This window comes from Ornithorhynchus anatinus, chromosome 12 (genome assembly GCF_004115215.2).
Source record: "Ornithorhynchus anatinus isolate Pmale09 chromosome 12, mOrnAna1.pri.v4, whole genome shotgun sequence".
NCBI lineage: Eukaryota > Metazoa > Chordata > Mammalia > Monotremata > Ornithorhynchidae > Ornithorhynchus > Ornithorhynchus anatinus.
This window is the reverse complement of record NC_041739.1, coordinates 20,387,193-20,403,680: the sequence shown is the minus strand read 5'-3', so window position 1 is coordinate 20,403,680 and position 16,488 is coordinate 20,387,193. Positions and strand designations below refer to the sequence as shown.

General features: G+C 47.6%; 1 protein-coding gene across 2 annotated transcripts in view; it reads left to right on the top strand.

The window, feature by feature from the left end:
• The first annotated feature begins 2,092 nt into the window (after nucleotides 1-2,092).
• The window catches only part of FHDC1 (FH2 domain containing 1), a 43,438-nt gene continuing 29,042 nt past the window's right edge, over nucleotides 2,093-16,488 (top strand). The window contains exons 1-2 of one of the 2 annotated variants that reach the window (XM_029076976.2): nucleotides 2,093-2,154; nucleotides 10,600-11,264. In XM_029076976.2, the coding sequence (XP_028932809.1) occupies nucleotides 10,752-11,264 (513 nt within the window). In that variant the 5' untranslated portion in view covers nucleotides 2,093-2,154; nucleotides 10,600-10,751. Of the gene's footprint in view, nucleotides 2,155-3,533; nucleotides 3,726-10,599; nucleotides 11,265-16,488 lie in introns of those variants that run through there. The other variant, XM_029076977.2, reaches the window with a different exon arrangement.

Below are 16,488 nucleotides of genomic sequence, written 5' to 3'. Positions count from 1 at the left end.
ATAGATGTCATTTTAACTAGGTTGTATATTCCTTTAGGATGAGATATCTCCTTTTATAGATGCTGATCCATCCTGTCTGATCATTAAACCAGAATATGGTGCTTTGGAAGATTGGGGAAATTAGCCTAGTGATTGAGGGTGGAACCGGGAAAATCCACATGGAAAGGCACGGAGAGGAATGCAAAAAGCACAGTTGATCCAGTCGTTGGCTCCAGCAGTTATTTTGGACAGAGCTGGTTTGCTTAAGAGAGACTTCCACAACATCACTTCTTGCTCCCTGGTGTCAAAGTTCAGCTTAGGAGAGACTTCTACAACATCGCTTCTTGCTCGCTGGTGTCAAAGTTCACAATAATGAAGTTTAAGAATATTCCTCTTGCTTTTCCCCCCCATATTGCCTAGCTTTCTTCGTCATGCAATGTCAGCGTCAGTTCGGACTGGGGTTTTGGGGGGGTAATTTTTTTTAAAATGAAATACCAGTAGTTCTGTCTGTTAGACAGAAAGAGGCCTCTTAAAGGCAATAGAGCAAGTGGGGCTCGGCCAGGAAAGACCTGCAGCCCCTTAACAAAGCTTCCACCATGCTAGACTTATCCTAGCCCCACAGCTATGACAGTGCACCCTGTTCAAAAGTTTGGCTCATCCAGGTGGGAAAATGACTTTCTAGAAGAGATTTTTTGATAGGGTTATTTTAAAAAATCATTTGGATCTTAATGCTGCCCTGGGAGCAGCCATGCCTTCCTGATATAGATTGGCTTTTGGGTTTTTTCCCCTCTTCCCCAGATCCCCCAACTACCCAGGTCCTATGATTCTATTTATCTATTTTGTTGTTATTTATGCCTGACTACTTAATAATAATGTTGGTATTTGTTAAGTGCTATGTGCCAAGCACCGTTCTAAGCTCTGGGGTAGATTGAAGATAATCAGGTTGTCCCACATAGGGCTCACAGTCTTCATCTCCATTTTACAGATGAGGGAACTGAGGCACAGAGAAGTTAAGTGACTTGCCCAAAGTCACACAGCTGACAAGCAGTGGAGCCGGAATTAGAACCCATGACCTCTGCCTCCCAAGCTCATGTTCGTTCCACTGAGCCAAACTGCTTGTTTCGTTTTGCTGTCTTCCCCTTTTAAACTGCGAGCCCGTTGTCTCTTTCCGTTGCCCAATTGTACGTTTCGAGCGCTTAGTCCAGTGCTCTGCACACAGTCAGGGCTCAATAAATACGACTGAATGAATGAAAGCAAAGGTAGAGAGAAGGAAGGGAAAGAGAGGAGGATGAAGGCGCCGTCTTCTCCTTCCCCCTTCCCCAGGGTCCCTTCTCCCGGAGCTATTAATAGCTCCTAATAACCCCCTGGGAAGGAGCGGGTTTCCTCGGCTCTCTCCCCGTCTTTCCCCTCTCCTCTTCCTCGCCCAGGACTCGCCATCGCCATCGCCGGGAAAGAGGACCGCAAGGTGGGGGGAGGGGAGAAGAGGGCGTGGCTGCCCTGAGCCCCGGGAGGAGGAGGAGGAGGAGAGGAAGAGGAAGAGGAGAAGGAGGAGGGAGAGCAGGAGGAGGGAGAGGAGAAGAGGAGGAGGGAAAGGGAGAGAAGGGATAGGGAGAGGAGGAGGAGAAGAGGAAAAGGGAGAGAAGGGATAGGGAGAGGAGGAGGAGAGGAGAAGAGGAAAAGGGAGAGAAGGGATAGGGAGAGGAGGAGGAGAGGAGGGAGAGGAGGAGAGAGAGGAGGAGGAGAAGAGGGAGAGGAGGAGAAGAGTGGGGAGAGGGAGAGGAGGAGAAGAGGAGGGACAGGAGGAGGGAGAGGAGAAGAGGAGGGAGGGGAGGAGGAGGGAGGGAGGGGAGGAGGAGGAAAAGGAGGAGGAGAAGTGCAAGAAGCAGGAGGAGAGGGGAAGGAGGCAGCATTGTTAGCTGGGGCGGGCAAAGGGAGCAGGCGGACGGGCGAGCGGGCCGGCGAGAAAGGAGGCGGGCGAGTAAGGAGTTGGGCGGGCGAGCTGGCAGCCCCGCCCCCCGGGCTCGGTCCCCGGGAGCACCGGAGCGGCGGGGGCATGGGAAGACCGGGCCCCGGCCCCAGCCCCAGCCCCAGCCCCAGCCCCAGCCCCAGCCCCAGCCCCAGCCCCGGCCCGGGAGGGACGGGACCAAGCCCCGACGCCGGTCCGGGAGGAGAGAGGTGAGCGGCACCGGGGGGCCGGAGGAGGAAGGCGGCTCGGGGAGCGGGCAGGGGCCGGGCAATGCAATGCCACCGAGGACGAGGCGAGGCGAGGCGGGGGGCGGCCGACCCACCCGCCCCCCTTCACTCATTCGTCCAATCCTATTTATTCATTCGGTCGGGTTTATTGAGCGCTCACTAGGTGCAGAGCACTGGACTGGGCGCTTGGAACGTACAATTGGGCCACCGAGAGAGACAGTCCCTGCCCAACGACGGGCTCACAGTCTAAACGAGGGGCTCGCCCTCCAAACGGCGCTTAGTGTGTGCAGAGCACTGGGCTCAGCGCTCGGAAAGTGCACATCAGCACTAAGGCCATTTCTGCGTCGCGCCGCCGGCAGCCGCAGCTTGGGGTGGGGGAGGCAGGGCCCGGGGGAAGGAAGCCTTGCACCGTTGCGGATCCCAGGGCAGTTTGCACCGCCCATTCCCACCTCTGCCCCCTACACACACACACACACACACAGTTTGTGCAGAGACGAATGGAGCCGGTCGCCCGCCCCGAGCACCATCCCTTTTGCACACTTGCAGATCCGTCACTGGGCAGGGATCGTCTCTATCTGTTGCCGAATTGGCCATTCCAACCGCTTAGTACAGTGCTCTGCACATAGTAGGCGCTCAATAAGTACGATTGAATGAAACCCAGGGCCATTTGCACCGCCCATTCCCACCTCTACCACACACACACACGCAATTTGTGCAGAGATGAATGGAGCAGGTCGCCCGCTCCGAGCACCATCCCTTCTGCACAGTTGCAGATCCGAGGATAATTTGCACCCCCCATCCCCACCTCTGCCCCCTACACACAAGCGCGCACACACACACACAATTTGTGCACAGACGAATGGAGCTGGTCGCCCTCTCCGAGCACCATCCCTTTTGCACTGTTGCAGATCCCAGGGGAATTTGCACCGCCCATTCCCACCTCTACCCCTTCCCCACCAGCACACACACAAACACCCAGAGTTTGTGTAGAGACGAATTGAGCTCCGAGCACCATCCCTTTTGCACAGTTGCAGATCCCAGGGCAATTTGCACCGCCCATTCTCACCTCTGCCCCTTCCCCACCAGCACACACACAGTTTGTGTGGAGACGAATTGAGCTGGCGGCGACCACCCTCCCTTTTGCACAGTTACAGATCCCAGGGCAATTTGCACCGCCCATTCCCCCTTCTGCCCCCTGCACGCAAACACACACAATTTGTGCAGAGACGAATGGAGCTGGTCGCCCGCTCCGAGCACCCTCCCTTTTGCACAGCTGCAGATCCCGGGGCAGTTTGCACCGCCCACTCCCACCTCGGCCCCCTCCCCGCCAACACACACAGACCCAGAGTTTGTGTCGAGGAGAAGTGAGCTGGTCGCCCGCGCCGAGCACCATCCCTTTCTGCAGGAGCGGTTGATTTTAATTTTGCTGCAGCCCCAACGACCCCCGCCCGAGGCTGCTCCCCAACGGCCCCCCAACTTTCCTGCAGACGCGGGGTCCCGCATTGGCTGATCGGTGGCGGGCTGCACCCAGGAAACCCCAGCCTTCCTCTTGGGTGAGGGGCGGTGTGCCCGGGCCGGTCCTTTTTTCCTCTCCAGCGGTCGGTGGGCAGAGTTGGCCTGGCGGGTGATTTTCTTTAGCGTGGAAAGGGCCCGGGCTGGGGGAGTCAGAGGTCATGGGTTCAAATCCCGGCTTTGGCAGCCGTGTGACTTTGGGTAAGTCGCTTCTCTGTGCCCCAGTTCTGTAAAAGGGGGATGAAGACTGTGAGCCCCTTGGGGGACAACTTCATCACCTCGTATCCTCTCCAGCGCTTAGAACAGTGCTTTGCATCTAGTAAGCGCTTAACAGATGCCGTCGTTATTATTATTATTTCTGATTTAAAGCGCCCTCCCTTCGCGGAAATTTAAGGGCACCGGGAGGGTGAGGGGGACTCGCCCTACCCACCCCGCCGGGTGGGTGAGCACACGCCCGGGCGTGATTTATTATTATTATTTTATTATTTTGCTTTTCGGGTGAAATGGCCCTCCGGGGAGAAGTGCCACTGGGGGTGCGGGTGTCGTTTTCTTCCGTGGCTTAGTGGCAAGAGTCCGTGCTTGGGAGTCAGAGGTCGTGGGTTCTAATCCCGGCTCCGCCCCTCGTCTGCAGTGTGACCTTGGGCAAGTCACTTCTCCGGGCCTCGGTGACCTCATCCGTAAAATGGGGATGAAGACAGTGAGCCCCATGTGGGACAACTTGATTAGCTTGTATCTACCCCAGCGCTTAGCACAGTGTTTGGCACAGAGTAAACGGTTAACAAATACCACTATTATTATTATTATTTTTAGTTATTATTATCATCCCGGCCTTGTTGACTGTGGCGGCGTCTGCTTTTCTCCTCGGCTCCGGGAGGCTCGGCGAGATTGTGAGCCCCTCATTGGGCCGGGATGGGCCTTCTCTGTTGCCCAATTGTCCATTCCAAGCGCTTAGTCCAGTGCTCTGCACGTAGTAAGCGCTCAATAAATACGATTGAGTGGACGGCGGCCGGGACTTGGGGGCGCACCCGGCCTGGCGGCTGCTTGCATTCGTTCCTTCCTATTTAGTGAGCGCCGACTAGGTGCAGAGCACTGGACTAAGCGCTCGGAATGTGCAATTCGGCAAGAGAGACAGTCCTTGCCCAATAATGGGCTGGGGGCGGAGTGCGGGGTCTAGGGGGCTTCGGAACGGTTTGGACACGGGTGGGGGTGTCCTGGGCACGGGTGGGGGAGGCCTGGGCACGGGTGAGGGTGTCCTGGGCACGGGTGGGGCGGCCTGGGCACGGGTTGGGGTGTCCTGGGCCCGGGTGAGCCCGGCCAGTGAAGGTGCCGGACCATCCCCTGCTTAGGGCGCAGTGAAGGCGAGCGAGGACAGGGACTGTCTCTCTCTGTTGCCGAACTATTTATTCCAAGCGCTTAGTACAGTGCTCTGCAAATTGTAAGCGCTCAGTAAATACTGTTGAATGAATGTACGTGAGGCCGTCATTGGGCAGGGATGGTCTCTGTTGCCGAACTGTACATTCCAGGCGCTTAGTACAGTGCTCTGCACATAGTAAGCGTTCAATAAATACTGTTGAATGAATGAATGCACATGAGCCCATCATTGGGCAGGGATTGTTTCTTTCTGTTGCCGAACTGTACAGTCCAAGCGCTTAGTACAGTGCTGTGCACATAGTAAGCGCTCAATAAATACGATTGAATGAATGAATGCACATGAGCCCTTCATTGGGCAGGGATGGTCTCTCTCTTGCCAAACTGTACATCCCAAGCGCTTAGTACAGTGCTCTGCATAGTAAGTGTTCAGTAAATGCTGTTGAATGAATGAATGCACATGAGCCTGTCTTTGGGCAGGGATGGTCCCTCTCTGTTGCTGAACTGTACATTCCAAGCGCTTAGTACAGTGCTCAGCACATCAGCACATGGTAAGCGTTCACTAAATACTACTGAATGAATAAGGACCGGCCGGCCCGCTCTGCTTCTGGCTCCGGCGGCACACGTGCGTCCCCCCCCCCTTTCATTCACTCATTTATTCAATCATATTTATTGAGCGCTGACTGTGTGCAAGGCACTGGACTAAGCGCTCGGAATAGACGTTTGGGCAACAGATAGAGACGATCCCTGCCCAACAACGGGCTCACAGTCTCGAAGGGGGAAACAGCAAAATTATCCAAGCGCTTAGTACAGTGCCGCACTCAGTAAGCACTCAATAAATGCAATTGAATGAATAAATTAAGCCCAGGCTGCCGCCTACTTCGGCGCTTTCATCTCGGAAGTCCGGTGTCTCTCCCCTTCTGCCCCCTGTGCCCTCGCACCACACACACACACACACTCCCCCCCACCCCCAGTCCTCGGACATAGACACGGAGAGACGGGACAGATCTCGATGTGGGTAGGGAATGTTGTATTGTATTGTCTGTTGTATTGGTGTGTCGTACTCTCCCAGGCGATTAGTACAGTACTCTGTAAATACGTTTGACTGACACACATACACAGAGACAGGTCCAGGCCCCGGGGGAGGTAGCACCCTGGTCACGAGGGGCACTGAACTGGGCACCATCCATCCCAGAACCAGGGAACCCAGGGCACCCGGCTCCTCGCTCTTTGGGCCCAACTTGTGACCCCCTACACCCTCTGGGCACCCTTGCATGGGCAGCCACGTGAGTCTCTCCAGGAAACCCTGGAAGGTCTGGGGGTCACTCCCCTCTGCCCCCCATCTCCTACCCCTCCTCTGGGGAGTTCATCCAAACAGGGCTAACAACCAGTTGGCTCCTTTGCTTAGCTACTGTGACCTTGCGGCCTGCACTCTCGGGAGAGGCCTGGGGTCGCCACGATGGCTGTGGTGCCTGGGCGGGGTCAGTGAGGTGGACGACACAGGGCGGCCCAGGAAACTACTTCTTCTAAAGCGACTAACAAGTCCTCGATCCCCTCCACCACCTCTCCAGATTCGGGACCAACAATTGTCCCTGGAATGTTTCTTTCGCACCCCGGATTGCCTTTCGGGGTACCACATACAGTTACTTGATTATTGTACAAAGGCATTAATACAGCGGGATTGTTGGGTTCTTTTTCCCCTCTCCTGCAAAAACGGACAAAACGGTAGAAGAAACAAAGTGGAAAATTTGCAAACCGTTTTAGGCATTAATGTTCTGCCTTGTCTCTAGCTCTGAAGAATCCTGGCTTTGTGAAGTATTTATGTTGCGTATACAAGTTCAATGTGTTGACTGAAGACACACGCAGTGTCTTGAGCTTTTCATTATGAACAGATCAATTTAAGTTTTGCAAATGTGCCAAGACCGAAAATTGGACGTTGGCAATCTGTAGTGCACCTGGAAGGTTGTATTGATACCTACGTTCTCTGTCGGATTGAAGATTTTGCCATCCCTCGTAGTATGGCAAACCTTTAGTAGACCTTTTAATTTGACTTAGAGTAGGGTGTTCCTGTACCCTTTTTTGATTAGTAAAATTTCAATTTTATGACAAGTATTTGGTGGGGGTTTTTTTCCCCGTCTTCCTCTCCCATGTGTGTGTTTATGTTGGGTTGGTCGGTCTCCCTTCTCCAGGCCAGGTTTAGTTCCCTCTCATTCATCATCAGAAAGGGTGTGAGCTCACCTACTCTGCCACCGCCTGAAGCGGTGACTCATGTAATGAGAGGATGTTGCAAGGGTTTTCTGATGGATTTTCTCTGGTGCTTCCCGCTCTTCATCTGTGATCTTTAGTCTTCCCTTCGCCACAGGGTGCGCGATCATCTCAAATTGGTGAGACCGTGGAACCCCCCGATCCTTGTGAAAGTTGTTTTCTAGTGGGGAAAAACCTGCATTTTCCCCACGCTCTCTGCCCTTTCCCGACCTCTCTTGTCCCCTTGCTGAGACTTTACAAGATAATGTCTTCTAATACGGGCTCAAGGGTGGGCCCTATCTTGGAGTGAGGTCATTTTTGCAGTCATTTTTCTCTGAAGACATTTCTGGCCATATTTATTTTAGGATCCTTTATTCATCCCTTCCAATTTAATTAATAGTTTTGGTAGTGCTTCGAGTATTTGCAGTAGACCTTGGTGGACTAGGTAGGGAGTCTGACATCAAATCCAGCATAGTTGGGAGCAGTTTGAATTGAACCACAATTTAACATGGAAAATGGGGATGTTGCCTGAATCAACGTGACCCCATTTTGCCGAATAGAAAGCCCAGTGTGTCCAGAAGAAAAGTAAACATCTCTGTGGCTAACAGTAAGAGATTAAAATTGCCAGAACAATATTTCACGGTGCCCTCTGAACTGGTAAGGGACTTCCCACTGGAAGGGCTGTATTCCATGTTGTTGGATTTTAGTCTCAGGGGTTGGTGAGACATTAAACATAGGCTCCACTTGTGTTTCAGCCTATCCCGAATGGATGGATGGATGACGCCCCTGACACCTTAAGGATGGAGGAGGAATTAATTTCATAATTAATTTCATGTTCATTGTCATTCTATGCCAGTGTATAATGCCATCGTTATTATTAAGCTGTCTCTTCAGGTGCACTGGAAAGCACTTTCCTATACCTTGACTTTGGAAAGGGCTCTTTTCAAATCACATATTGTTTCTTTCATCCCTTTCAAAATTGTATACATTTGGTTGCCTGCATCTCAGAAAGTGTTGAAAAATTTTAATGACAGATTACGCTCTCTTCCTTAACATCTTTAATTCACCTGAAACTCCATTTTCATGGGGTCAATCATGTACCTTTAGAGAATTACTATACTCCATAGTGGCCGACTATTAACCTTGAACTGGGTTCTTCAGAAGCCGATGGGGGAGGCTACAGTGGATAGGAGGAAATCAAGATGAGAAAATGCTATGTCGTGGTAGTGATACTGCAAAACTATCAAAAGTCTTTATTTCTTAGGGAATCACCTTTTTTTGGACACCGTAGTCAGAAAAATGGAAATACAGAGTCATCAGTTATTGCATATCTTTGAGCTTTGTTAGTAGTTTTCTTCTTCTGGACTTGTGTACAATAATGATAATAATCCTAATGGTATTTATTAAGCACTTTTTGTGTGCCAAGCACTGTACTAAACACTTGAGTAGGTGCAAGGTAATCAGGTTACACACATTAGAAGGTACTAGTGTTTAGTCCTAATGTGTGTTATTTCCTCTTTCCAAACAAATTACATGGGAGTGTCTCTGACTGGTATAATGTCCCGTCACATCAATCAATCAAATCAGTCGTATTTTTTGCTTGAATCCCTCCTGGCGCTCCGTACAGTGCCTGGCACATAATAAGCACTTAACAAATACCACAGCTATTATTATTATTAAGTGCTTACTGTGTACTGAGCACTATACTAAAAGGACTTGGGAGAGTACAGTTTAATAGACACTTTCCCTACCCACAATGAGTTTACAGTCTAGAGGACTACAATCTAGTCACATCAGCAAATATTCACTGGAGAAGGTTTTAGACTGGCATTAGTAGGATGAAACCATAATCCATGTGGTTGACAAACGGTATATAGAAGAGGTTGTTTTTTGCTACATATTGTATGTTTTGAAAATATAATCAAGAATAACCTACCAAAATAGCCAATGCCTTATTGAAAAGAGAAGACTTCAAATATAACTAAACACTATAAATGGTGGTGTCACTTCTTTCAAGGGTGCTACATGTAAAAGTAGCGTAGTTTAATCCTACTGATTTTGAAAGTGCTGTTACCTTTTATGCCATAATATGTATTTGCTAGTGTATTTTGGGTAGAAAGTTGTCATTTTGTCAGTGTAAAGATGTTGGGTTATATATGCTTTCAATTAATATTTTGACCGTAGGCGGCCCCGCCCCATCCTTATATTTGTGTGGTTCTGTTAACTTAGATGTTCAAATATTTTTTTTTTTAATTTGGTTTTAAACACTCATTTTTCTATTGTATTAATGGTTCACAATAAACCATGAGCACCAAAATTTCAAAAAACTCATTTAAAATTTTGAAACTTAAGTGCCATAAGTTAATTTTTCTAACATTGCTAGGGATACACTTAAATTAATTTTTTGCATACTTCATGGAATATTTTTAAATGAGTTACATACCTGAGCAAAGTAAGAGATATCCAGCTAAGTAAAGTTGTTATCCAGTTAATTTAAAGTTATTTAACAGTTTGTTGGTGTTCAATACATAATTTTGAAAGCAGGTAATATAAGATGAAAATTAAAAAATATCTTTTCAATTAAAAAAACGCAGTTCTTTAATATGACTGACAAAAACGAAAGCTTCTGAACGTTTTGGTTTAGTCTCAAGACTAAAATAAAACACTAAATTCTCTAGTCTTCAAATTGAACTGATTGGGAGAACTGATCTTTAGAGGCTCCCACAAATCTATGTGGAATGAATTGTTTTTCTTCATGTATGCAAGTCTACCAAAGTCTTCCAAACTAGAAAATAAAAACAAAAGCAACCCCCCCATTGTAAACTAATTAAATAAAAGGTGATTGATTGGTATGTTAGTGTAGGAGTTAGCTGGATAATGAATGTTTAGTTTGTGAGGTGGGTGTTAGACTACCAGAGAATGAGTCTAGGAGTTAGCTGGATAATGAATGTTTAGTGTGTGAGATGGGTGTTACACTACCAGAGAGTGAGTCTAAACTCTTAAGGGCCACAGATAGATGTCCTTGGATCCATTCTCTTTCCCATTCCCTTCTACCTCCAGCCCACAGTGGGTCTTCGGTTTGGCTATGGAATCCATCAGCAAGGATATCGGTTGGTTCCCAGAACCTCTTGAGCACACTCCCAAGATTCTGAAAATCAACATTCAGCGTGAGAAGAGTGGGAGGAATAAGTGGGCTGGTTAGGAGAAGCAGAACGTTATCACTTGTTTAAACTTTAGGAGAAAAAGTAAAACTATTACTGGATTCTGGCAGCAGTGAATTTCAATGGTGTTTTATTGTTGCAGGTTTTGAAGATGGCATCGCAGCTCCTGCACGTTTCTCTTGGATGGCAGACTAGAATTTGAAAGGGTATGACACGCATGGTCATTTCATTGTTGCAGGTATCAGGCAGCTCCCCTGGAGCGAAGACATTACTTCCATTGACGGCAACCGAACGATGCATGTTATGAATTGTGTCTCCTTGGCCAGTGATAAAGAAAATGGGGATATCTCTGTTACAGCTGGATTAATGATTGGGCAAACACCACCTCCACCGCCACCTCCACCTCCTCCACCTCCTCCTCCCCCTCCTCTTCCACCATGTCCATTTCCAGATGCTGGATTTGCTCCTCCTCTTCCTCCCCCACCCCCTCCTCCTCCACCCCTGCCAGGGGGTCCTCCTGCACCACCACCACCTCCTCCAGGATTACCTCCTCCTTCCCCCTTTTACAACGGACACGGCCACCTTAGTAAGAAAAAGCGCATGCGGAATTTCTTCTGGAAAACAATTCCAGAAGAGCAAGTTCGTGGTAAAACCAACATATGGACAATAGCTGCAAGGCAGCAACACCACTACCAGATTGATACAAAAACTGTTGAGGAGCTCTTTGGGCAGCAGGAGGACACCAACTCACCAGCTTTCAGGAGAAGTGGAAGTTTGAATTCATCCTTCAAAGATGCTAAGGAAGAGGTAGGAATTCAGATCCCCACAAGACTTGCTTTTCCTCCTGTTGTCTGTGTCTGAGGGTAGGCCCTTGGAAAATCTGCTGTAACATGTTGTATTTTACTCTGGGAATCTTGACACTCTCCATGGGAAGCAGTGAGATCGAGTGGAGAGAAAACAGGTCTGGGAGTCAGAGGGTGTGGGTTCTCAACCCGGCTCTGCCACTGGCCTGCTGTGTTAATTTGGGCAGATCAGTTAACTTCTGTGCCTCTGTTTCCCCAACTGTAAAATGGGGTCGAAATTCCTGTTCTCTCTCCTACTTACATCATGAGTCCCATGTGGGACAGGGACTGTGTCTGACCCAATTGATATGTATTTACCCTGATCCTTGGAACAGTGCTTAGTAAGCATTTAACAAATACCCTAAAAAATTTACTTAGTTCTTTTTATGTTTTGGGTTATTGTTCATTCTGTCATTTCCCTTTTCTCCCATATTTCAACTTTCAAAACTTAGGGAAATTTCTAAGCGTGAGGAAAGGGTGTAAAACAGATGGGACAATCAGTCAGTCAATCAAAGGTATTATAGAGTGTGCAGACCGCTATATTAAGCACTTGAGAGAAAAAGGTTCAAAAGTGGATTATTTCAGAAGAAACCAGTGATTCAGATTAGACGGAAGAAAGTAAACAGTCAAAAACACCCACTTCTCCCATAATGTGGGTTTTCACTACACGTTTGGGCTTGATTGTTCTTAGGGGATTAGCAAACATTCCTCCATCTGTCAGCGCTACCTGGTTTGTCTACACCTTGTTAGAAGAACCAACGTGTGGGCAGGTCCTGGGCAGTGGAATGGGTGAGTGTTACAGCGCCAGTTTTCCTCCAAGGAAATTTTACAGTGGGGTCTTGTTGGCTTTAACAGAGTCGACGAAGCAACATTGGAACCATAAAGCTAAGCTTATTTTAGCCAAAACATAGAGCTTGGAAATGAAAAGAAATGAAAAATTCCACAACAACCAGAAAACCAATAGGGAGAGTTAGATGAGTGTATTTATGTATAATACCTACTCAAATGAAAGAAAGACCTAGCTGTTGTAATGAAGAAAGGGAGGTCAGTCACTCAAAGGCATTTATTGAATGCTTACTGTGTGTAGAACACTACCCTAAGTGCTTCAGAGAATATGATACAACAGAGTTGGTAGATACGTTCCTCACCTATGTAAAATCTATAGGTCAAAAGTTGGGGCTGAACTTACTGGAAATGGGTATTGACTGTGGAATGTAACAGGCCCTTGCATTATTACGTTTTCTTCACAGAAATGTGGATCTCTGTGGACAACTATTCTTCCTGGTTCAGTTACTTGTAAATTCACTGTGGTTGGGTCCAAAGCTATACCAATGTTGCATTTTTCTGCCTTGTTTTGTTCCACTGTGTAGACAGCATGAAGAAGGTATTTCTAAGCAAAGAAGGCTAATACCACTGGTGATGTTTGTTCATTAGCATTTTTAAGAAATCAGAATATTTCTAAGGGTTGTTAAATCTGGATTGGTGGAAGATAGATGGGAAATGACTTTGAATAGAACCATGGTTAATCCAAGTTCACACAGCCCTTTTTCCCTTCCTGCACCCCACCAAAAATCTCCCAGGAGGTGGCCTCAATTTCTTCCCTTTGTCCTGTCTCTGATTTCCTTCTCCACCCAAGAGGTTCCATGGATAAGAAGTAGTGTGGCCTAGTGGAAAGAGCCTAGTGGGCATCAGAAGCCCTGGGTTGTATTCCTGGCTTTGCCAGTTGCTTGCTGTGTGACCTTGGGCAAGTCATTTAACTTCTCTGTGCCTCGTTTTCCTCATCTGTAAAATGGAGATTTCATCCCTGTTCTCCCTCTTACTGAGACTGTGAGCGTCATGTGGCACAGTGACTGTCCAACCTGGTTAACATGCATCTACCTCAGCACATAGAATAGCGCTCGACACATAGTAATCACTTAACAAATACAATCGTAAGAATGACCAACCTCAGAAAATTTAATTATCGAGCTTCTGAATATTTTCACTGGGCTGAAAAATGTTAGGCCAAGAGTAAATGTTTTACTAAGCTTCTTTTTTGGTATTTAGTGTTTGCTCTTTTCTGATTTCCATTGGATCATACAGTCATAGCTGAGGTATTTCACTAAATGGGACACTCAGCATCGAAGTCTTGCTCAGGGTTGAACTAGTACGAAAGTCATTCCCACTGTACTTCAGGGAGTGGATAGGGTGAGTGGAGAAGCAGAATTGTTCCTGATGTGGCCCAACCCAACTCCTAATGCTATTACACAAGATGTCACTTATCCTCGGAAGCTTCACCCTTAGAGGCTGTGCCTGCTGATCTCGCATCATGGAAATTTGCCTGTTTGCCGAATGGCTGTGTCCCCTCCCTCAGTGGAGGGCATGGGTCAGTTCGGCCCCTGCCGCACTAGGAGTTTATACTCTAATGACCAGGACTGTTCTGAGATGTAAACTCCCCCATTCGGCTCTAAACTCCATGAGGAAGGGGGCCATGCCTTCTGCCTTGATTGATTCAGTCGCATTTATTGAGTGTTTACTGTGTGCAGAGCACCGTACTAAGTGCTTGGAAAGTACAAATCGGCAACAGAGAGACAATCCCTACCCAACAAGGGGCTCACAGTCTAGAAGGAGGAGACAGACAACAAAACAATTAGGCTTCAATACCATCAAAATAGATAAATAGAATTATAAATATATACATATCAATAACAGAGAGTAATAAATATATACAGATATATGCAGATGCTGTAGAAAGGGGAAGGGAGTAGAACAGAGGGAGGGAATAGGGGCTATGGAGGGGGGAGGGGAGGAGGAGCAGAGGAAAAGGGAGGGGCTCAGTCTGGGATTGAGATCTCCCAACCGCCTATTATAGGCACACAGTAGATGCCCCCGAATTGCTGATGATATTGACGTTACTTTTTTCAGTTCCCCTGTCTCCCAAAGCCCTTCCCTTCCCAGCTGCCTTCAGATGGGGCAGCCAGGGTAGAAGTATAAAGTGTTGGGTCTTTTGAGAGATGTAGTCTCTGGTGATGGGGTGGTGCATTTTTATACTTTCCACTGAACCCCTGTACATGCTGCCCCTCTGAAAATGGAAATGGTCAGTTCAGAGTTGACAGACTCAAATCTGGAGATGGAGGGGTGCCGATCAATCAATAATATTTAATGAGTACTTACTGTATGCAGAGCACTGTACTGAGTGTTTGGGAGAGTACAGTGTAACACTAGACTTGTTCCTTGTCCACAACGAGTGTACATTCTAGAGGGTTTTTAGTGCAGAGCACTGTGCTAAGCGCTTGGGAGAGTACAACACAACTTGGTAGACACATTTTGTGGCTACAGGAAGCTTACAGTTTCTAGGGGGAGCCAGACTTAATACATTAATGAGTGCTGTACATGAGTGCTGTGGGGCAAAAGATGAGGTGAATGTCAAGTCCTTAAACAGTACAGATCCAAGTGCATTAACGATGCAGAAGGGAGAACAAGTAAGGGAAAAGAGGACTTTGTTGGAGGAGATGTGATTTTAGGTGGGGAGAGCAGTGGTCTGTGGTATATAAAGGGGGAGGGAGTTGCAGGCCAGAGGAAGGACATGATAAGGAGTCAGCGGCGGCATTCCACCCCACAGAAATGTCTCAGAATTATCGGGGACAATAAAGTAGCCCCCTCCCCCCCCAGAAGGAAGGGTTTGGGTGAGATCCAGCCTGGTGTCAGGGTGTCTTCCTGGAAAAGCCTGTGTCTTCCTGGAAAAGCCTGTTTACCAGGGGGGTTTGTCATTCGTAGGAGGAATAAGTGCTTATTGGACGTGAAGCACTATATTAAGCACAAGTGGGAATTAGGCATGGACCCTGTTCCTCAAGTGACTCACAATCAATTCCTACTATGGAGTAAGTAGATTTGTTTTCCCATAAAATATAGAACCAAGCTGACAAATGTGTTGTAGTTACTACGCTTCCTAAACAGGGAGGCAGACCTACATTCCAAAGTTTGCCCATCACTAGAAATTACAATCCCATGGGTGAGGAAAGATGTCCATCTGAACTTGATGCTCGACTGATTTAAAGTTCTTGCCCTCCCTGTTTTAACTTGAGCCTATTTGTCTACTTTTAGGATCCACTGGAAAAGTTTATCAGGACATTGATGCCAAGCATTACAGTGTCAAACGAGAGAGAGAGAGAGAGAGAGAGACAGAGGGAGAGAGAGAGGGGGAGAGAGAGAGTTACATTGGCCCAGTGGGGCACATGATTTGCAGAAATTCTGCTTCCTGTATATACTAGCACAACTACCAACCTTACTGTTGGCCTCCTTGCCTCAAGGAAGAAACAGAAGTATCTAGCTATAGGTGAAAATGGGAATAAGAACTGGGACAATTCAGTCATTTATTCATTCAATAGTATTTATTGAGCGCTTACTATGTGCAGAGCACTGTACTAAGTGCTTGGAATATACAATTCAGCTACAAATAGAGACAATCCCTGCCTAATGACGGGCTTACAGTTTAATCAGGGAGACAGATAGACAAGAACAAGACAACATAATCACAATTAAAAGAATCAAGGGGATGTACACCTCATTAACAAAATGAATAGGGTAATAAAAATATATACAAATGAGCACTGTGCTGAGGAGAGGGGATGAGGAGCAGAGAGAAAAGGGGGCTTAGCTGAGGGGAGGTGAAGGGGGGAAGGGGGAGGGACTAGAGGGTGGAGGGGGAGCAGAGAGGGAGCAGAGGGAAAAGGGGAAGCTCAGTCTGAGAAGGCCTCTTGAAGGTGGTGAGCTCTCCGTGCTAGGCTACCAGGTTAAGCTTTGAGGGGAAAATGATTTGTTGTTCATTGTAAAGGTGAAATGCTGATTTTTTTCTGGATTAAAAAAGTTCCTCCTTTGGAGAAAGACCTTTTAATATGAAGGATGAAATAAACCACTATAGCCCATAGTCAATATTGCCAAATTATAGATTCTGTTGCCAAAGTTCTCCCACAGTCTTTCCTTTAGTATGGCAAAAGATAGAAATGCAGTGAGCGTTACATAGTGTTGTAATGATTTCCTGAGGGATGTCTTCTTGAAGTTGGAACAGTACAATGGAGATAATCAAAGAGTCTTAATCAGCAGGAAAGCAGCCTACTCCCAGGTTAAGCACTAAGTGGAATACTCAGCTGGGAAGGTGAAGTAAAATGGGATCAAAGCAAATGCTGAAATTGGAAATACTTGAAACAAAA